This window comes from Saimiri boliviensis, chromosome 6 (genome assembly GCF_048565385.1).
Source record: "Saimiri boliviensis isolate mSaiBol1 chromosome 6, mSaiBol1.pri, whole genome shotgun sequence".
Classification (NCBI taxonomy): domain Eukaryota; kingdom Metazoa; phylum Chordata; class Mammalia; order Primates; family Cebidae; genus Saimiri; species Saimiri boliviensis.
Window position 1 is genome coordinate 44,117,521 of NC_133454.1, and position 23,194 is coordinate 44,140,714.

Sequence of the window (23,194 nt, forward strand, 5' to 3'; positions counted from 1 at the left end):
GACCCTGTCTCAAAACAAACAAACAAAAAAACAAACAAACAAAACAAACAAACAAACAAAAACCCTCCACAGTTCTAACCTCTCTGCTTACTGCTTCTCCTATCTGCTAGTAGGATAGAATTCATACACTCAGGGTGTGCAATAACTGGGCTTTGGCTATGTTTAAATTATTGGGATTTCTGGGCTCTGATGACACTCTTCTTTAACATGATGGCTTTCATTTCAGTGTTTCAGTACTGCTAACTACTGGCAGAACAATAATGGCATAGAACCTAGAAACTATTTTCAACATTTTGAGGCATTTATTTTGTGAAGTGAAGTCTGCTCATGAAAAATTATTACTAAAACCGTAAGTAACTTTTTTTTTTTTGAGATGGAATCTCACTCTGTCACCCAGGCTGGAGCATAGTAGGGCAATCTCAGCTCACTGCAACCTCGGCCTCCCTGTTCAAGTGATTCTCCTGTCCCAGCCTCCTGAGTATCTGGGATTACAGGTGTCTGCCACCACGTCCAACTAATTTTTGTATTTTTAGTAGAGTTGGGGCTTCACCATGTTGGCTAGGCTGGTCTCAAACCCTGACCTTAAGTGATCCATCTGCCTTAGCCTCCTGAAATGCTATAATTACAGGTGTGAGCCACTGTACCTGACCAGCAACTTTTAACAAAGGATTCATATTTTAAAAACCATTTTATTCAACCTTAAATAATATAGGACATTTCCTTCTATTCCCAAATAACAATCTTACATACAAAGGTAAAAAATGACTTGACAAATGCATCTAAATTTATATACTGTGCAGATTACTGAAATGTTAAATGTCTAGAAATGTGTGTGGAATGTATTTTTTGTTCATGAGAATTTCCCATAAACTACTGCTAAAAATTGCCTACCTTTGAAGTTAGCTGAAGAGTTGCTTGTAGCAATTTCCTTCCAGTTGGCAATGTACCTACGTACATTATATGAGCATTCATTAAATTAAATCAGTTCATTAGTACATACTTAGACTACTTCTAAAGTTACACTTTCTTTTGAGAAATCTTAGATTAATAATGGCATCTTCACTAGCCTCCATGTTTAATTTTCATTATTTTCCTACCTCCTCATAGCTCACATACAGCTAAGAATCTCCAAGAGAAGGAGTTGAAGGAAGTATAAAAATGGTACCCACCATCACTAGCCTCCATGTTTAATTCTTATGACTTTCCAACCTCCTAGTAGCTCATATCCAGCTAAGAACCTCCAGGACAAGAAGTTAAAGGAGGTATGAAAATGGTGCCCACCATCTGCCATACTTAGTGTCCTTTGGCCTCCCTGTAGCATGCCTCCTCTTTTTATCCTATTTAATTCCTGCAAGATCATGTCCTCATCTGAGTGTTTTCTGAGATGTTAGTTAATAACGTTTAAATTAAAGCATGGACAGAAAACTGTCAGATGGAAAAGTCATGAGGAAACAGCAAGAAAAACTTTCTCCTTGGTTCTGGATTGCCAGACCCACTGTCTCTGATATATGAAGGGAAATTTAAAGTGTCTACTTTTTGAGCTCATTAGAGTAGCAGCGCTGTCTCTGCAGTGTCCAGAACACATACGAGGTACCTTCAGGTATGGCAAATGTGGCTGTCACTTCAGCTCCCTGAACGGAGACTGAGAGAGAGAGACCAGGGTTGCCTGAGAAGAGGTGGAATAGAGAAGGACAAGATATGATGTTCGGTGAGGATGAGGGAAAGCACCAAGAGGCATGTTTCCTAAGACTTACTTCACCTTAACCTCTGTATCCCACTTTTCCAAACCACCTTTACAACTGCACCCACTTTAAACAAAAAATCAGATCAGGATTTGGTCACAGTAGGTGCTGAAAGGAGCTGGCACAGAGAGGATGTGGAGAATTAGAATTGTCATGTAAATCAGAAAACACTGATTTTCTAATTATTCCACTTGAATTATTTTTACTCCTGTCAACCCTGTGCTCCTGAAGTTTTTTGTAGTAGGAAAGTATATACTTCCAACAGTATTTATTACTTATTTTTATAGAGACAAGGTCTAGCTCTGTTGCCCAGGCTGCAGTGCACTGGTGCCATAATGGCTCACTACAGTCTAAAACTCATGGGCTCAAGTGATCTGATCCTCCTGCCTCCGCCTCCTGAGTAGATGTGACTACAGATGCATGCCACCACACCTGGCTTTTTAACTTTTTGTAGATGGGGTCTCGCTATTTTACCCAGGCTGGTCTTGAACTCCTGGGCTCAAGTGATCCACCTACCTTGGCCTCCCAAAGTGCTGGGATTACAGGCATGAGCCATTGCACCTGGCTTGTCCAACAGTATTTAATTAAAGATGTTGTGTCTGAATTTGGCACCTTCTCACTATTGCTACCTCTTGTTGCCTTGTGAACTTTCTTCAATGGCCTTAAATAGGATACTGCTGGGTGACTTAAATGAAAGGATTCGGGAGAAGAGCAGGTGGTATAAAATCCTTCCACAATCTCTCAGTGGGCAATTCAGTTTGGCTTGACCTTAAACTTTAGCAGACTTTGTGCTTTCAGTGGTTGCTCAGGAGCACTATGAAGACTCACCTTGTTTGCTTGAATTTATGTAAGGAAAGACTTTCATTCCACCTTCAAGGAACCAAGATAAGAGAACCTGATCGATAGTGTGCTAAGCCCTGACAATCTGGGGCACAAACATACACCATAGTTAGGGCCCATTACTGTCCCTGCTTTATCTAAAATTAGCACATGAATTTTATTCCATTATTTTAAAAAGAACTTCTCATAAAGAATACACCAGCAGTAACTGATAAGAAATCTAAGTTTTACAAATAAAAGCAAGTCTGATGATAGCATAATCAAGCTGTTTATATCACAGAGCTGATCTTTCTCACTAAGAAATTTGTAGATATTTTTAGTTAATAATTATAGAATAAAATTTGTGTGGAATCTATAATGAATCCCCATTAAATTACAAATTTAACACTTTAAGAGCTCAGAAAAAGTCCCTAGCCAGAGAGGTCACAAAACTACATATCTTAGAAATCAAAGGAGCAGCTTCAGATGTAGAAACTATCTGTAACAAACATAGGCACAGAGCTCTCACCAACAGAGTATCAGGTAAGTATTTAATATTTCCTAGTTGCTGATTGCTTAATAGGTGTGTCAAAGTTAACTTGGTGTTTGAAAAACATGATGATCCTGGAAGAGGGAACATCTGAATATTCATTAGGATGAATGCCAGCAACAGCCACAGTAGCTGTGCTATGGAATTGTGCATAACTTCATGATGGTGATGTGGGGATTGTTCTAGGTTGTAAACATCTGAAGCAACATAGCTCTGGATACAGGAATTTGCAACAGTATCCATTAGTGTGTTTGAGTCCACAAGTGAAAATGGCTCTACATCTTCTTCCAAATGATAATAGTGTTCAGTTAATACTTGCAGTATGCATCTGAAGATGCACATGGCTTCATCTCAGGAGAGCATCGGTCTGTCATAATGGTCTAGCACAAAAGCCTTTGGGGACAAACTGGTTGTTATCACTAAGTAACAGTTTTCAAGGAATTTATGCCATTCTAATTGTCCAGTTATAGAAAAATCTCCACAGACTTTGAAGGACACTTTCCAAGGAAGTGGGGATGACCAATTCTCTAGAGGGGACAAATGTCAGACTTTTAAATTTACATTAAACAAGGTATCACCAAGCCAGTTACAAAACATCTAGAGGACTACAAAGGTCAAACAAGGAAGCAGACTGTGGAGACCATAAATGCACGGGAAGAAGGGGCTTATGCCTAATTTGGTCTTACTGAGATCATCAGTGCTGTGGCCAAGTAGTGCAACTGAGATATACCCAGATAACTACACTTGAAATTTGATCTAAAATTTTTATTGTTCAAGGCTCAATATAAAATCTTGCTAAGAGCCCATGTTAGTAAGAAATTATGATTATCCTCAACTCAGAAAATAAACTGATAGAAGTTATACATAACTTGAAAACAAGGTATTTGCATTTTTTAAAATGGAAATTTTCAGTTACTCTTATCATCTGAAAGCTAGGTATATCCATCTCATTCCATGTAGAGCATATGCCATGAAGAAATCACTTCAAGTCTTACAGGTTTATTCTTTCCGCTCCCCCGCACCCCCCTCCCCCCCACACACAGAGAAGCCAATAAGACTTCACCTACTATCACTTAGCGAGAGCAGGGAAAGTCTTATGTAGACTGAGATGCCTATTTTTTCTTTCCTTTGAATTCAATGGTTTTATTCTTTTTATAGTCCAGTAATAATAGAATATAGAATATATAGTATAAATTTTTTGTACTTGTTTGCCGGCCCTTTGCTTGAACAAGCCAACTGGTTGTACAAGAGAACGGCAGAGCAGGATTTCAGAAAGTTCTCTATCCAGTCCTGGGAAATTAATTCAAAATGGACCTCCCTGACCTCTCTTTCCTTTTCTTCCCTCTCTTCTCCACCCAGCAATTTTTACTCTTAGGAAGAAAAGTAAAAGCAAGGCATTGCAACTCCTTTGTTTGGCTGTCATTTCTTACATCATTGTTACCATCTGCATTTGTTTAGTGTCCCAGAAACTACAGACGTGCTATCTACAGGGAACCTCAAGACTCCGGTCTGCACAAAATATTGGAGTTACTGAATCACAGCAATCTCTTTATTTTAAAGCACCTTCTATGGATACTTAGTCTTTTGTTTTTTGTCTTTTCCAATCTATCCTTCTCATCAGTATCTTCTTTTTTCTTTTATTTTTGTTTTGATTTTCCTTTGTTCTTTACCATTCTTCCCACTTTTTCTACATCTATCTTTCGTTGCATCATTATTCTCTCCTCTGCTTCCTCAGGCCTTTTTATTTCATGTTCTATTGTTCAATGACCATTACCCTGATTTTTCCTACCCCATTTTCTTATCTCACATTTACTGATTTCTTCTGTTTTCTTACATTTCTTTACTTACACCCTCTTCATTTAAATTTTTCTGCCTCCATCCATGTGGTATCCACATTTTTATTGTAGCTGAGTAAATATTGAACATTTTAAGCAGATTTATTGAGGTAGAATTCATATACACATAATTCCCCATTTAAAGTATAATATTCAATGGCTTTTAATATATCCACAGAGTTGTACATCCACCACCACAATGGACTTTATTTCTTTTTTTTTTGAGATGGAGTTTCACTCTTGTTGCCCAGGCTGGAGTGCAATGGTGCAATCTCAGCTCACTGAAACCTCTACCTCCCAGCTTCAAGCAATTCTCCTGCCTCAGGCTAATTTTTGTTTTTTTAGTAGAGACGGGGTTTCACCATGTTGGCCAGGCTGGTCTTGAACTCCTGATGTCAGGCCATCCACCTCAGTGTCCCAAAGTGTTGGGATTATAGGCATGAGCCCAACCCACGATGAATTTTCAATCATTTTCATTGCCTCAGAAAGAAACACTGCACTCCATAGCCACCACCTCCCCTTCTCCCGCGCCCCCAGTTAACTCTCCAGCCCCAGAAAACTACTAATCTACTTTCTGTCTCTATAGGTTTGCCTATTCTGGGCATTTCATATAAATAAAATAACACATGATCCTTTGTGACTAGCTTCTTTCACTTAACAGATTTATCAATGCTAATGGCATAGATCAGAACTTCATTTCTTTTTTTTTTTTTAATGGAGGCAGGGTCTCACTATGTTTCCCAGGCTGGTCTCAAACTCCTGGCTTCAAGCAATCCTCCCACCTCAGCCTCCAAAACTGCTAGGGTGCTAGGGTTATAGGTGGGAGCTACTACACTTGGCCTCTTTTTTTTTTTTTTTTTTTTGACAGGGTCTTGCTCTGTCGCCCAGGCTGGAGTGTAGTGGTGTGATCACAGCTCACTGAAGCATCTATCTCCTGGGCTCAAGAGATCCTCCCATCTCAGACTCCAGAACAGCTGGGACTACAGTAGTGTACCACCAAGCCTGGATAATTTTTTCTTTTCTAGAGATGGGGTATCACTATGTTTCCCAGGCTAGTCTCAAACTGCTGTACTCAAGCTATCTGCTCACCCTGGCTTCCCAAAGTGCTAGGATTACAGGCATGAGCTACCACGCCTGGCCCATTTATTTTTATTGTGGAATAGTATTCTATTGTATAGATCTACCATATTTCATTTATCCATTCATCAGCTGATGGACATTTGAGACGTTTCTGCTTTTTTGCTATTATGACTAATGCTGCTATGAACATTTATGCACAGGTTTTTGTGTGGACATGTATTTCCCCCTCTCTTGGGTATATATCTAGGAATGGAGCTGCTGGATCACATGGCAGCTCTATGTTTAACCATTTGAGGAACTGCCAGATTGTTTTCCAAAGTGGCTGCACCATTGCACATTCCCACTAGCAGCGTATAAGAGTTCCAATTTCTCCACATTCTTGCAAACATTTGTTATTATCCATCTCTTTAATTATAGCTATTCTAGTAGGTATGAAGTGGTATCTCATTATGGTTTTGATTGTATTTCCTTAATGGGTCCAATAAATATTCTAAAATTTCCACCACGCAAGAAATCTTAAAAATGTTTTCTAGGGGCCATAGTACATCACTGAAAAATTGTAACGTTTTAGTGTCTCATACAGAAAGGATAGGGTATACAGATGAAATAAAATCTTTGTATTATTAATTTCATGCTCTTAGACTTTCTTCTAAATCCCAAAGTGAGAAGCAAAGCAGACTAAGGCATAAGAATAATGTCTAAGAATAAAGAACCCTAATTCTAATTTTGTTTACTATTTCTAAGTCATTCATTTCTTACCCCTCATTTCTTCTGTTCTTTCTAGGAAAATAGTAAATATTCATAATTTTTTTCTTTGAAGATTGTCTGTGGCCCCAGTATTCAACATGAAAATAGAAAATGTTAGAAAAAAATATATAACTGCCCTTGGTCCTTAAGAATAGCAACGTGTACTCACTCATCAAAGTTCAGTGTATTTGTCCAGTTCAGCACTTCATCCACTTCCCATTCCATCACAGAATCTATCCCACCATCTTCAACAGTTCTAATCAGCTCTTTTGTTGTAGTGTGAATTAGTCCTAGAGTTTCAAGATGTGTTGACTTAGCCTCCAGACTTCCTGAGAAGTACCTAAATAGAGGAAAGGGAAGGAGATGTAAATATTTTGAAATAAGAGATTACAAGTAGATGCAAGTGACATATATTGTTATTTACATGTTAAAACTATTTGCATATTGAATAAAGTTTTCATCCTATATAACTCAGATGCATCTAAACCAAGATCTATGTGATGAAATCATTTGGGGGAAAAAGCAACTCGATCAACCACACTAACTTCAAATCACCCCTCAGTAAGTGGCATTTTTATGATACAAAGAAAAAGTTATTAAATTGTTGAATCATAGAATTATTGAGTGGAAATGGTCTTAGAAACCAAATAACTAACCTACTCATAATAGGTGAGGAAATAAATCTTTGAGGAGTTAAGTAAATTTTACAAAATCAAGAGGCTAATGGCAGATGAAGAGGGAAGGAAAGTGAAAAAAGGAAAGAAAGGAAGAGTTAAAGGGAAAACAGATACTGACATTTTCTTTGTGCCAGACACTTTTCATACATTCTTATTTCTCTTTAAAAAGACAGAGCCAAACCAGGCACGGTGGCTCATGCCTGAAACTCCAGCACTTTGGGAGGCCAAGACAGACGGATCATGAGGTCACGAATTCGAGACCAGCCTGGCCAACACGGTGAAACCCCAACTCTACTAAAGATACAAAAATTAGCCGGGCATGGCGATAGGTGCCTGTAATCCCAGCTACTCAGGAGGCTGAAACAGGAGAACTGCTTGAACTTGGGAGGCAGAGGCTGCAGTCCACCAAGATAGTGCCATTGCACTCCAGCCTGGGCAACAAGAACAAGACTCTGTCTAAAAAAAAAGAAAAGACACAGCTATTTGTGGCAGCTATTTTTATTTCCCTTTTAGAGATAAAGAAACTGAGACTTGGAGAAGCTGAAATATTGCTCAAGGCCAGGCACAGTAGTGGCTCAAGCCTGTAATCCCAACACTTTGGGAGGCTGAGACAGGAGGATCATTTGAGGCTAGGAGTTTGAGACCAGCCTGGGCAACAGAGAGATGCTCATCTCTATTAATAATTTTTAAAATGCTTAAAGAAATTGTTCAAGATCTTGTAGTAGTAAATATACATGAGAGCCAGTATTCAGACCCTTAGTCTTATGTTCAGCCTCCTTCTGCAGCACTGCCTGTCTTAATCCGAGCACTTAAAATAATATATTCACTGATAATGAGCTGAGTAACTGGAGATAAGTTAGCAGTCCTTACCAAGATCATTAAAACATTTTTTTGGTATTCATCTTAAGATCTACACTGGTAGCCATTTTTAAGGGTCACCTGTTTCGAAGTTGTATTAATTTATTAATTCAACACTCATTGATTAGGAAACAGCATAGTGGTGATATGAAGCAAGACTGTGGTATCTAACTATCTGAATGTGAATCTTAGTTCTGTGTTATATAATCTTTGCTAAGTAACTTAGCCTTTCTGGGCCTGACTGATCTCTGCCTTAAAATGGTAATCAAGGCCAAGTGTGGAGTCTCATGTGTATAATCCCAGCACCTTGGGAGGCTAAGGCAGGAGGATCGCTTGAAGCCAGAAGTTTAAGAATGGCCTGGACAATATAGTGAGACCCCATCTCTACAAACAAACAAACAAAAAAAATCAGCCAGGCATGGTGGCACATGCCTGTAGTACCAGCTATTGGGGATGCTGAGGTGGGATAACTGTTTGAGCCCAGAAGTTCAAGGCTGCAGTCAGCTATGATCACACTACTGCACTCCAGCCTGGGTGCCAGAGCGAAACCTTATCTCTTAAAAAAAAAAAAAAAAGTAATCATAACACTACTTCCTCTTGGCATTCTTAAGAGATTTAGAAGTATCGCCGGGCGCGGTGGCTCAAGCCTGTAATCCCAGCACTTTGGGAGGCCGAGGCGGGTGGATCATGAGGTTAAGAGATCGAGACCATCCTGTTCAACATGGTGAAACCCCGTCTCTACTACAAATACAAAAAATTAGCTGGGCACGGTGGCACGTGCCTGTAATCCCAGCTACTCAGGAGGCTGAGGCAGGAGAATTGCCTGAACCCAGGAGGCAGAGGTGGTGGTGAGCCGAGATGGCGCCATTGCACTCCAGCCTGGGTAACAAGAGCGAAACTCCGTCTCAAAAAAAAAAAAAAAGAAGTATCAGTCCATGTGGCCTGGGTATTATGGCTCATGCCTGTAATCTCAGCACTTTGGGAGACTGAGGCAGGAGACTGCCTTGAGCCCAGGAGTTCAGGACCAGTATGGGCAAAACAGAAACACCTTCTCTCTACAAAAAAAATATATATATGCATTTTTTCCCTAACCCTCACCCTATTCTTTTTTTTTTTTTTTCAGACAGAGTCTTGCTCTGTAACCCAGGCTGGCATGTAGTGGCACAATCTCAACTCATTGCAACCTCCGCCTCCCAGGTTTAAGTAATTCTTCTGCCCCAGTCTCCCCAGTAGCTGAGACTACAGGCACTTGCCACCACACCTGGCTAATTTTTGTATTTTTAGTGAAGACAGGGTTTCACCATATTGGCCAGGATGGTCTTCAACTCCTGACCTTGTGATCTGCCCACCTCGGCCTCCTAAAGTGATGGGATTACAAGTGTAAGCCTCTGTGCCTAGCCCAAAAAAATTTTAAAAATAATTTTAAAAAGTGTAAATCTATGTAAAGCATTTTGAACACTGGTACATAGTAAGCATTCATAGGCTGACAGTGTATTGGGTGGTAGGGCTATAAAAGTGAGAAGATACATCCTTGCCCTCATGAAATTTCCACTACATCAGATTTTAAATGGAGAATGATCCATGAGAGCAAATTCTCTGTTGCCCAGGCTAGAGTGCAATGGTGTGATCTCTGCTCACTGCAACCTGTGCCTCCTGGGTTCAAGCAATTCTCCTGCCTCAGCCTCCCAAGTAGCTGGGATCACAGGAGGGCACCACCACTCCTGGCTAATTTTTATATTTTTAGTAGAGATCGGGTTTCACCATGTTGGCCAGGCTGGTTTCAAACTCCTGACCTCAACTAATCCACCCACCTCAGCCTCCCAAGGTGCTGGGATTACAGGCATGATTACAGGCATGAGTCACAGTGCCTGGCCTCTTTTTTTTCTTTTTTCAACAGTGAAATATAACAATTCAGATATCTTTTTCTCTTATTAAGGAAGTATAAACGTACTTTGTTTTCAAGAGAGTCATAGTAATTGTTCAAATAATTTAATTCTCAGGTTTTGAACTCCTTTAAAATGAGTTACTATTATAACTAAGTAGTATAAATATTGATAAAATAACAGGTTTGCAAGTAGAAATAGTGTTTCAAATATACTGACAAGAAATAAAAGATCACTTTATAAACATATTTTATAAACAAACAAGTGATCTTTTAAAAAGACATAAAATTGGCTGGGTTGGTGGCTTATGCCTGTAATCTCAGAACCTTGAGAGGCCAATGTGGGCGGCTCATTTGAGGTCAGGAGTTGAGACCTGCCTGGCCAACATGGTGAAACCTAGGCTCTACTAAAAATACAAAACTCAGCTGGGCACGGTGGCATATAGCTGTAGTGCCAGCTACTGAGGAAGCTGAGGCAGGAGAATGCCTGAATCCAGAGGCAGAGGTTGCAGTGAGCTGACATGGTACCACTACACTCCAGCCTGGGCGACAGAGCAAGACTATTTCTTTAAAAAAAAAACAAAACATAAAATTTATAGGTAATTTTGCAATATATTTTTGGTTGTATTCACTTTAACATGATCATATATTCTTTCTAAACTAGGAATTGTAAAGAGAAAGAATATTATAAGAAATGTTTGTCTGAATGTCATTAATAGAGAGAAAAGTTAAAATAACAAAGACCTAGGAAGAATCAAAGCTTAAGTTGCAAAGGAGGTTGAGGAAAGCTAAGATCTATAGGACACAGGAAGGAACAGGATTTAAAAACCAGAATTCTTTTAGTAAGACAGGGGTAAAAAATATCAAAATTTTGCTGATTTTGTTCATTATTGATTCTCAGCAACAGTCAGAATGAAGAGTGTTTAAAAGCCATCAATGAACATAGCACACAAAGTAAAATTTCTCATTCATTCCCTGCAACTCTATGGAAAGGAAACGTAACACCCAGTCATAAGAATTCATTCATTCATTTATTTATTCTATAAGCAACATACATTCATTAAACATGAACTATGTCTGAAATCCTGTGCTCATAAATAGAAGTCTCTGCTCTATAGGGACTCAAATTCTAGTGGAGATGGCAGACAAATACACAGATAATTGCACAAATGTAACCACTGAATATATAAAAGATCCATGGGGGCAAATCAAAAGGAAGTACCTAACTGTGTCTAGGTAGGTAAGAGAATGTTTCAGAGGGAGATATTTGGGCCAAGTATCAAAAGATGAAGATGTTGTTGCCATGCAGCTGAGCACCCTAGGGAGAGGAAATATCACGGTGGGGTGGGGGGAGCCCTTAACATGTTTTAGGTAGAGAAATGATTTCTGTCTTAGAAACATCAGTTCAGTGATCATACAGAGAAGATAAAGAGACTAAAGACAAGGAAATTCATTAGAAGGTAGATGAAAAATGATGAGATGTTACAGTAAAGAATAAAAGATTAGATTTGGGAGATACTTTGGAAGTGGAATAGGACTTAATGACAGATAACACATAGGCACTTGTAGAACTGTGAGAAATCTAGGATAGGCCTCTGTTTCTGACTTGGATGACTGTCTAAATGGTGGTGTCACAAGCTGAGATCAGAAGAAATCTCGAGAAGAGACAACTTTTATGATGAGGAAGATTAGAAATTCAGTTTTGGAACTGTTGAGTTTGATACAGAAATACCCATATAATTAAAACTACAGAACTCAGTTACAGATGAGGATTGTGCTGAGGATAAACGAGCACAGAAAGAAGTAAAATAGTATGTTATTCTTCATGTACATTGGCTTATCACCAGGTGCTGTCTCCCAGCTGGTACTGAGATGGTGCTTCAGCAATCATACCACATTCTGTCAAAGCCAGCTGTTTCTAGGTGATGGCATATATGGTAGGTGAATTTTGTTGTTCTGAACCCATAACCACACTTCCTTTACTGTTAATGTGTTCCCTAGTTAGAGGCAATGTTGTATGCAATAAAAATGATGATGGATAATGCATTCTGTTATGAGAGGTGTTGTTGCCAGAAGTAATGCAGGCAGAGAAATACAATTAATATCCAGAACATTTGCCTATCACTGTGAGGACAAATGGATGCCTCCTTTATTATGGGAATGGTCTGATATAATCAGCCTGTCACCAACTAGCCAGCGTATCTCATTACTAGGGGCAAAGCAATGGCCTTTGCTATATAGTCAGCTGTGACTACAGCCAGAACAACTTTGGTGAGGGGAAGACCATGTTGTTGAGTCTATATAAAGCCTCCATCCCTGTAATCCTGGCCACTCTGGACAAGACTGCATGATGAAACCACTGAGGTGCCAGGGGAAAAAGCTGACATTCGCAAGATGGATCATCTTGTCCATCTGATTACTGAGAGCTGTCTGCCTCATATATGCCCTTTGGAGGACATTCACCTGGGATAGAAATATACTTTGTATCCATTCTGAGTATACCTCTACCGTGACCTACTCACCAATTTTCCTATTTTATTCTTTGCAAATGTTGATCAGCTGGGAAACTATAAATGTCAGTCAGCACAGTCAGTGAGATCCCTACCACAGGCTGTTACCCCTTCAAATGAAGTGGAAAACCAAATGTACCACCTGAAGTTATGCTCACTGGAAGAATATCCTTTGATCATTTACTGGGCTAACAGGGGAATTAAAATCAGTAACTGTCCATTTTTAGATGGTGCAACATCCTCTACAGATCCAACTTATTTCTTCAACATATTCCTCCCTGTTAACTTGTCATAGGGACTGTCTATGAAGCCAAAGGTATGGAGATGATACCGAGGCAATGCAGCGTAAGTAGTGGTTGCCGGAGTCTGAGCCACCTGCTCATGCAGCTTACTTGGGCCTTCTGGACCTTCTCAGAACCATTCCCATATAGACCACATTTATTTTATACTGAAACAGTTTTACATACTCTAAATTTTACGGTTTAATTGATTAGATAAAACCCAGGTCAGTTCATGATCATAGCACTTGGTATCCTATTGCTAAGCATCCAGTCTCTACCAGGACCCAGTTGCAAATCTGGAACAGATTTTTTTTTTTTTTTTTTTTTTGAGACGGAGTCTCACTCGTTACCCAGGCTGGAGTGCAATGGCACGATCTCGGCTCACCGCAACCTCCGCCTCCTAGGTTCAGGCAATTCTCCTGCCTCAGCCTCCTGAGTAGCTGGGATTACAGGCACGCGCCACCATGCCCAGCTAATTTTTAGTATTTTTAGTAGAGACGGGGTTTCACCATGTTGACCAGGCTGGTCTCGATCTCTCGACCTCGTGATCCACCCGCCTCGGCCTCCCAAAGTGCTGGGATTACAGGCTTGAGCCACCACGCCCAGCTTGGAACAGATTTTCAAATGGAGAATAGCTTCTGTCAGAAGAGGAAATTCATTACCTTCTTCCTGAACCCGAGAGGTCTGTGCTGTAATGCTACCATTTGGACTCTTTAGGGGCTCTACACAGTTTTTCACTACCGTGAATATTTCTAATGCTGTCGGGACTGCTGGGCCATAAACCCCAAGTTGTAGGGCAGCTTGACTACATTGTCTTCCTTGCTCCATGCCCCACTGGAGCAAGCTAGCTTTATTAGGTCACCTAGTAAAGGGGAGCAGCATACCCAAAATGTGTCATATGTTAGCTCTCAAATTGAGAGAGAGCCTCTAAGTATTGTGCTTCTTCAAGGAGAATGGTACAAGGTACAGTAACTTGTATCTCACTTTCTAAAGGATATCTCAAATGTCTTTAAGCTTCAGTTACATGCCAGAACCTTAACTTTTTTTTTTTTTTTTCTTTTGAGACGGAGTTTTTGCCCTTGTTACCCAGGCTGGAGTGCAATGGCGCGATCTCGGCTCACCACAACCTCCGCCTCCTGGGTTCAGGCAATTCTCCTGCCTCAGCCTCCTGAGTAGCTGGGATTACAGGCACGTGCCACCATGCCCAGCCAATTTTTTGTATCTTTAGTAAAGACGGGGTTTCACCATGTTGACCAGGATGGTCTCGATCTCTTGACCTCGTGATCCACCTGCCTCGGCCTCCCAAAGTGCTGGGATTACAGGCTTGAGCCACCGCGCCTGGCAGAACCTCAACTTTTTCAAAGTTTATCTGCCTCCCTGTAGTATGCCTTTGTCCTAGTAAGCCACCAAGGGAGTTGTTATTTTCTGCTCACCACACCCAATCAAGGTAAGAACATCAATTTAATGAACAGCATAATGTTCTGTGGAAACTGATGTACAAAACCCTGGGGACGAGAGCAGGAAGGCTGATATATCTCCAAGAACAAGACCTAAAAACACACTTTGTTCTTTCTGTGAAAATGCAGACTGCTTCTCCTATTGCTTAGTGACTGGGATGGGATGGGAAATAACACATTTGCCAGGTCACTTGCAGCATACCAGGTGCCAGGGGCTGTGTTGATTTCCTCTATTGAAGAAGCCACAACTGGAAGCCTCGCTGCAATTGTGTCATCACCTGACCTCTACCACTGTGAAGTTCCATTCGTCCCAGTGACCTAAACGAGCCAATTCCATCACAGCTTCCCCTACCATAATCTCCATCCTCGTAAAGAACAGCCACCACAGAGTTCATCAAGCAGTATGCTACTCCTGGGCCTTGCATGGTGGCTCACGCCTGTAATCTCAGCACTTTGGGAGGCCGAGGCAGGCGGATCATGCAGTCGGGAGTTTGAGAGAAGCTGAGCCAACATGGTGGAATCCCGTCTCTACTAAAAGCACAAAAATATTAGCCAGGCATAGTGGTGCATGCCTGTAATCCCAGCTAGTCGGGAGGCTGAGGCAGGAGAATTGCTTGAACCCAGGAGGCAGAGGTTACAGTGAGCCAAGACTGAGCCACTGCACTGCAGCCTGGGTGACAGAGTGAGACTCCATCGCCCCACCCCCACCAAAAAAAAAAAAAGAAAGAAAAAGAAAGAAAGAAAAAGAAATATACTGTTCCCCTCACCAAGCTATTACTACATAGCTTGACTGAAAAAAAAGGTATCTCTTGGGACTTCCTGGGGTGATGGCGAGATGGTGGTTTAGTAGACTGCACATACACACACACACACTCAATTCCCTGAACTTTTAGAAATCCTTTTTCTACAGTATGCCAGAGAAGTTCCAGCATTTTGCAAAGGTAGAGCTTCTGTTGGCTCTACCTAAACCAGGCTTTGATTAGCTAATCTAACAGACCATTAACATAATTTCTGTGAACTCAAGCCAAAACATTAAATCTACAATCCCAGGTGAGTATGGTCAAATCAGTAAGTTCAGCCCAACCAACTGGATCTAACCATCTTAGGATCCACCCTCACACAATGCTTCTGAGACTGCCGGCAATACAGATTAGTAAGTTCTTGTATCTCTTCTGGTTTTCTAAACTATCTCCTCTTGGAGTGGACCTTCTACTGCTGTCTGGGCTGTCCTGAGATACAAATCTCATTGTGAGCTTAAGGCAAGGAGAAATAGTGGAGGGGGAATCCCAAGGATAATCAGCATAAATGTGTGTGGCAACTGTGCCAGTGCAGTCACTGAAAGGCTTTTATGCAGAGAAGAGTTGCCTCCCTCAAAAGGGAGAGCAAGGGTTCCCTATACCAACAAGGCACTTTGGAAGCTCAAAGTTCTTAGCCTTGTGTATGTTTGCCCAAATGTCCTAATCCCAGGTCTCAGGGTTCTATTTCTTCACCACTAGTGCCCTTATCTTAGTGCAAAAGACCTGGCAGGGTTAAGCATTTGGTAGTGCTGTAGGCACTGTAATCCTGTGACCCTTGCAATGGAAAACGGGGTTGCCCTCAACTTATGCTGTGATTACAAGAGATGAAGGGCCGCTTCAGAGCTGCCAGGGAGGCCTTCTGATTGTACATGTTCGTTATTTTTTAAACTATTTTACTGAGGTATGTTTGATTTACAACAAACTACACATATTTAAATTGTACAATGTACAGTTTTGACATGTTTATATACCTGTAAACCCATCACTACAATAAAAAATGAATCTATCCATCACCCTCCAAAGTTTCCTTGTATTCCTTTGGAATCCCTCTCTCTTTCCTCTTTTCCATCTCCAGACAACTGCTGATCTTCTTTGTGCACTGCAGATTTGTGTCTTCTAGAACTCTATGTAAATGGAATCATAGAGTATGTACTATTTTTTGACAGATTTCTTTCACTCAGCATTATTTTGAGGTTGGCCCATGTTGTTCTGTGTATCAGTAGTTCATTCCGTGGTACTGTTGAGTAGTATTCCTTTGTGTAGACATCCTATCACTTGCTTACCCATTCACCTGCTGATGCACATTTGTGCTGTTTCTGGTTTTTCACTATTATAATGAGAAATAAACCAGCTATGAACATTCACAAAGAATCTTTCTGTGGACATGCTTTTATTTCTCTTGGGTAAATTATGTAGGGGTAGAATTACTGGTTTAATAGTTTACTTGTTTAAAAAAACCTGTCAAACGGTTTTCCAAAGTGCACACACTAACTTGCATTTGCTCCATATCCTTGCCACCAATTGGTATGACAGACTATTTCAGTCATTCTAGTGGGTATGCAGTGGCATCTTATTATTGTTTTAGTTTGCATTTCTCTAATGATTAACGATGTTAGTCACTGGTTGAGTTGTGCTAATTTGCTATCTATATAACTTCACTGGAGTGTTTATTCAATTTTTTTGCCCACTTTAAAATTTATTGTTTAGAGTTTTTTTGTTTTTGTTTTTTTTTAACATATTCTTGATTCAAGATCTTTGTCAGACACATACTTTGCAAACGTCTTATCCCTGTCTATGGCTTGTATTTTTATTTTTATAACATGTCAATCAAAGAACAAAAGCTTTTAATTTTGATGAAGTGAAATTTAAAATTGTTTCTTTTATAGTTCCCGGCTTCTGTGTCCTCTTTAAAAAAATCTTGGCCAGAACAAAAGGCACTAGGATCTTCTCCTTCAATTAGTTTTTTAGATGCTTTATGGTTTTGCTCTTATACTTAGATTTATGATCTCTTTTCAGTTAATTTTACACATGCTGTAAGATAAGGCTCAAGTTTCATTTTTATGCATTTGATATCCAATTTGTTGAAAAGACTTTTTTTCCCCAATTTAGTTCCCTTGGCACCTCTATTGAAAATTAATTAACAATATATATGTGGGTTTATTTCAGAATTCCATATTCAGCCCCATGTTCTGTACATCTGTCTATATGCCAATACCACAATGTCATGATTATAGTAGCTTTACAAGTCTTGAAATCAGGCAGTAAGTATAGTTCTCCAAATTTGTTTTTTTCCCCAAATACTACATACTTCCTTCATGTTTCATCAACTTACATTTGCCTCATCCACTCTATTTTTCTAAGTTTTCTTTTCTTTTCCAAGTCTTGCCTTTTCTTTAGTTTAGAGAAATGGAATTCACTTTCCTTTTTGTCTTCCACCACTATACTGTCAGTAGATAGCCAAAACTATTGAGAAGCAAAAATAAATATAGAAAATGTTGAAATACTGATTGTGAGGTTATTTGCCAATAGACAAGAACTTCTACGTGCTCAGTAGGAACATGCCAAGATAGAAATAGAGGAGAGGATAGATCCTTTCAAGGTATTTCTAATTAACTGATGGGCAAGTAGTACACTCAGCCTTCAGAAGCACATGCTACAGATAGATGGACAAAGTACCAGTGTACTGAGGTACTTAATAAGTATTTGTTGAATGGATAAAAAGACACATCCTAAGAGTGTCTCATCTTATCACATGATGACTAAGCTACTCTTAGTGCTGATAGCTTTCAATTACTCTAATCCTCAAGGTGTACAGCCACCTTTCAGGAATGCAGAAGTCCCTGTATCATGTCCCAAGACTTTGTGGTTTCCCCTTTATGACACTTTCTCCTAAATGGTTGTCTATTTTCTCCCTTCGGACTCATTCCCCCTGCTCTATCACACACACCCTAGATAATAAGGAGAGTTTGTTAATCCTTCCAAACACTATATATTTACCCTTCTTAAACCACTTAACATGTTTACTACATTGTACTGAAATGTCCCGTTTACTTGGCTGTCTCCCTAATTAAAAAGCAAACTATTTAAGTCTATCCCCAGCATCTAGAACAATGTCTGGCATATGGTTAATATGCAATAGTTTATTAAACGAATAAATTCATACCTTGATCATTTTTACACTTAGTATATTCTTTTGTTTTGTTTTGTTTTGTTTTTGTTGTTTGTTTGCTTTTTGAGACAGAGTCTCACTCTGTCACCCAGGCTGGAGTGCAGTGGCACCATCTCAGCTTCAAGTGCAGGGATTACAGGCATGAGCCACAGCACCTGGTAATACTTAGTGTTAATATACTCAACATATCACATTCTACAATCTGTATACTGAGTATATAATCTGCTGAGTACCAGAGAGTATCCAAAGATGGCCTATTCAAAGCTGATAATTAAAGTAGAAATAAATGTAATAAGAAAAAAAATTGCTGTCCCTTGAAGTATTATTAGCAACCCCAGAGTAGCTAATATATGCAAAATTTATCAATTAAACTAATAGAATTATTTTTAAAAATAATTTTAAAATTAATTTTCAAAAAAATGGATTTCTAAATAGTTAATATTAAAAATTATTAACATTTCTCTTTTCTTACTCTATCAGAAAGTAGCCTCCAGCCATTGTTTTCTATACGATGATACCAGCCACTATAATCCTCTTCCTGAAGATGATCATCTTTATTATGAGATGTATGCTTTGCTGGAAGTTTTGTATAATTTCTAGGGCTGTTGGCACACAGATCTTCAATATGTCTGTGAGTAAAAATTTTATAGTATATATCAGGTGGAAACTTAACCTGTAGATGGAAAAGTTCAAAGAACCATTGTAATATAACTATAAAAATGTTTTACATTTTAAAAACTTACATTGTTTCAATTTCATAAAAATGTGCTTTAACAATGAGATGCCATCTCACCCCAGTTACAATGCGATCATTAAAATGTCAGAAGACAACAGATGCTGGAGAGGATGTGGAGAAATAAGAATGCTTTTACATTGTTGGTGAAAGTGTAAATTAGTTCAACCACTGTGGAAGACAGTGTGGTAATTCCTCAAGGATCTAGAACTAGAAATACCATCTGATCCAGCAAGCCCATTACTGGGCATATAGCCAAAGGATTATAGATCATTCTATTATAAAGACCCATGCACATGTATGTTTACTGCAGCACTGTTCACAACAGCAAAGACTTGGAACCAACCCAAATGCCCATCAATGACAGACTGGATAAAGAAAATGTGGCACATATACACCATGGAATACTATGCAGCCGTAAAAGAGGATGAGTTAATGTCCTTTGCAGGCACATGGATGAAGCTGGAAACATCATTCTCAGCAAATTAACACAAGAACAGAAAACTAAACACTGCCTGTTCTCACTCATAAGTGGGAGTTGAACAGTGAGAACAAATGGACACAGGAAGGGGAACATTACACACCAGGGCCCGTCAGGAGGTGGGAGTTAGGGGAAGAATAGCATTAGGAGAGATACCTAATGTAGATGATGGGGTGACAGAAGGAGCAAACCACCATGGCACATGTGTAACTATGTAACAAACCTGCAAGTTCTGCACAAGTATCCCAGAACTTAAAGTATAATAATAATAAATACATTATTATATTTTTTAAAAGTTCTATTAAAAATGTGCATTAAAACTACTAAATAAGCATTCATCCATACTTACTCCACCTAATCTGAATCGCACATGAATGCCAGCAGCAGCGTCTAGAAGCTCTGCCTATAAAAAAATATATTACTCTTCAGGATTCTGTATGTATCAATTCACTACTTGTCACTCTCTTATCTTAAACAGTCGCTGAATACTGAGTAGGAAAAAGGTCAGGTGACCCAACCTACGATAATTAATTTGAAATTAGAAAAATTGGTTCTTTTTTCTTTTGAGGTGGAGTTTCACTCTTGTTACTCAGGCTGGAGTGCAACGGCACATCTCAGCTCACTGCAACCTCCGCCTCCTGGATTCTCCTGCCTCAGCCTCCCGAGTAGATGGGATTACAGGCATGTGCCACCATGTCCGGCTAATTTTGTATTTTTAGTAAAGACGGGGTTTCTCCATGTTGGTCAGGTTGGTCTCGAACTCCCGACCTCAAGCGATCCACCCGCCTCAGCCTTCCAAAGTGCTGGGATTACAGGCATGAGCCACTGTGCCCAGCTGAAAAATTGTTTAAAAAATGTTTTTGAGACAGGATTTCACTGTATTGCCCAGGCTGGAGTACAAAGAACGATCTCAGTTCACTGAAGCCTTAACCTCTTTGGCTCAAGCGATGCTCCCACCTCAGCTTTCTAAATAGCTGAGACTACAGGTTTGTAGCACCATGTCTGGCTAATTTTTGTATTTTTTTTTTTTTTTTTTTAGAGACAGAGTCTTCCTGTGTTACCAGGCTGGTCTTGAATTTCTGGCCTCAAGTGATATTCTTGCCTTAGCCTCCCAACGTGCTAGGATTATAGCCATCAGCCACTATGCCCAGCCATTAAAAATTTTCTTTTGTAATGAATTATCAAATATTTTATGAACTAAGGACTTAATTTCTTAAGTCCTTATCAATAACTAACAGAGGTATGGTAAATGAAAAAATGATACCAAACTGTTTCCTCTCTATGCAATATATAAACATAAAAGCCAAGTGATTTTTTTAATTCATAAAACTTTTAAATAAGTCCTCAAAGTATGATTTACATATAAAATATTATCTTACAGGTAAATTTAAAGAAAAAATTATGACTAATCAACCTAAATTCAACAGTAGATGATCTTTCCTAGTTAGCTATGGTTAAATTTTAAAAACCATGTTTAAAATTCTGGGCCAGAAATGGTAGCTCACACCTATAATCCCAACACTTTGGGAGGCTGAGGAAGGTAGATTGCTTGAGGTCAGGAGTTCTGAGGCTAGTCTGGCCAACATGGTGAAACCCCATTTTTACTAAAAATACAAAAGTTAACTGGGCACGGTGTTGGGTGCCTGTAATTCCAGTTACTGTGGAGGCTGAGGCAGAATTGCTTGAACCAGGGAGGTGAAGGCTGCAGTGAGCAGAGAGACTGCACCACTGCACTCCAGCCTAGGTGACAGAGACTTCATCTCAATAAACAAACAAATAAATACATAAATAAATTAACTAAATTTTGTAAGAACTGTATATACTAGGCTCTCTGAATTTTAGTTTGATACACTGCACCAAATGGAAGTAGAGAAAAAAATTCTTCGTCCTTTATCAGAAGGCAGTTTAATCTTGTCTCCTCATCATATTGGTTAGATCAGAAAAAAGATGTTATTCAACATATAGAGTCTAAAACACAACAGTAATTTTGCAGAATAATCTTTTCTTGACTAAAATCTTTACAAATTCAAGTATGAAGTGTGACAGCCTGTTATGGAACATATTTTCTATATTTGAACCATGATAATATACATATAAACATTTTTTTCACAAAGGTGGACAAATCTTAAGTGTATAGTTCCATGAATTTTTACATAGGTATTGTACTCTCGTGCTTGGCTTCTTTTGCTCAACATGAATCTGTGATAAATCTCTAAGATTCATGTATGTAGTTGTAGATAGCAGCAGTTAGTTCTTTTTCACTGCTGCCTACCATTCCATCACAGAATATTCCACAATTTATATTACTGTTGGACATTTGAGATGTCTCTAGTTTTGGGTTAAAATGAATAAAACTGCTGTGAACATTCATTTTCATGTCTTCTGTGGGTTATAGCAATCATTCTCTTTGTTATATACCCAGAAATGAAATACGAGAGGTCATGAGGTATATATGGTACCTACATGTCCACCGATGGCCCAGACTTACAGTGGTTCAACTTACAGTTTTGACTACAATGCATTCAGTAGAAATCATACTTTAAATTTTGAATTTTGATCTTTTCCCAGGCTAGCAATATGTGCTATGATGCTCTTGTTGTGATGCTGGGCAGTGGCAGCAAGCCACAGCTTTCAGTCAGCCACAGGATCATGAGGATAAACAACTGATACCCTACAGCAGTTCATGGCCTATTACGACTAGGCTGCACAGCAGGAGGTGAGTGGTAGAAGCATTACTACTCAAGCTCCCCATCCTGTTAGATCAGCAGCAGCATTAGATTCTCATAGGCATACAAACCCTACTGTGAACTGCATACATGCACAGGATCTAGGTTGCAAGCACCTTATGAGAATCTAATGCTTGATGATCTACTGCGGAACAGTTTTATCCCAAAACCATCTTCCACATCCCAAGTCTGTGGTAAAATTATCTTCCACTAAACTGGTCCCTGGTGTCAAAAAGCTCAAGGACTGCTGCTCTACACTATAGGCTGTCGGTAAGTTACAATGTTTGCCAGGTTAGGTGTATTAAATGCAGTTTTTACTTATGATATTTTCACCTTGTGATGAGTTTACCTTAACTACACTGCCATAAGCCAAGGGGCATCTTTAATTTGCTGTACTAGTGACTACCACAGAGTTTTCCAAACTTTTAAAATAATTCCCCCACCAGTAATATATTAGAGTTCTGGTTGCTCCATATCCTCATCAACATTTGGTATTGTCAATCCTTCTAATTTTAGCCATTCTGATGGGGTTATAATGGTAGCTCATTGTAGTTTTAATTTGTATTTTCTAATGTCTAACCATGCTGACCATGTTGTGTGTGCTTATTGGCCATATGGATCTATCAGTCACACTAGTGGTTTATCAATTTTATTAACCTATTCAGCAAACCAACTGGCTATTACTTGCACAGGTGGCACCATCATAGTTCAGTGCAGCCTCAACCTCCCCAGCTCAACTGATCCTTCTGACTAACTATACCAGGTAGCTGAGAATATAGGCACACACCACCATGACAGGCTAATTTTTGTATTTTTTGTAGGCAAGGGGTTTCTCCATGCTGCCCAGGCT

At 39.4% G+C, this 23,194-nt stretch overlaps 1 protein-coding gene across 1 annotated transcript in view; it reads right to left on the minus strand.

Moving 5' to 3' along the window:
- C6H11orf65 (chromosome 6 C11orf65 homolog) overlaps window positions 1-23,194 on the minus strand; it is a 71,822-nt gene that overhangs the window by 3,081 nt on the left and 45,547 nt on the right. Inside the window, exons 4-8 of the mRNA XM_010334597.2 lie at window positions 19,968-20,021; window positions 18,877-19,077; window positions 17,568-17,698; window positions 6,943-7,113; window positions 892-947 (exon numbers count right to left, since the gene is read on the minus strand). Of these exons, the coding sequence (XP_010332899.1) occupies window positions 892-947; window positions 6,943-7,113; window positions 17,568-17,698; window positions 18,877-19,077; window positions 19,968-20,021 (613 nt within the window). The remainder of the gene's footprint in view (window positions 1-891; window positions 948-6,942; window positions 7,114-17,567; window positions 17,699-18,876; window positions 19,078-19,967; window positions 20,022-23,194) is intronic.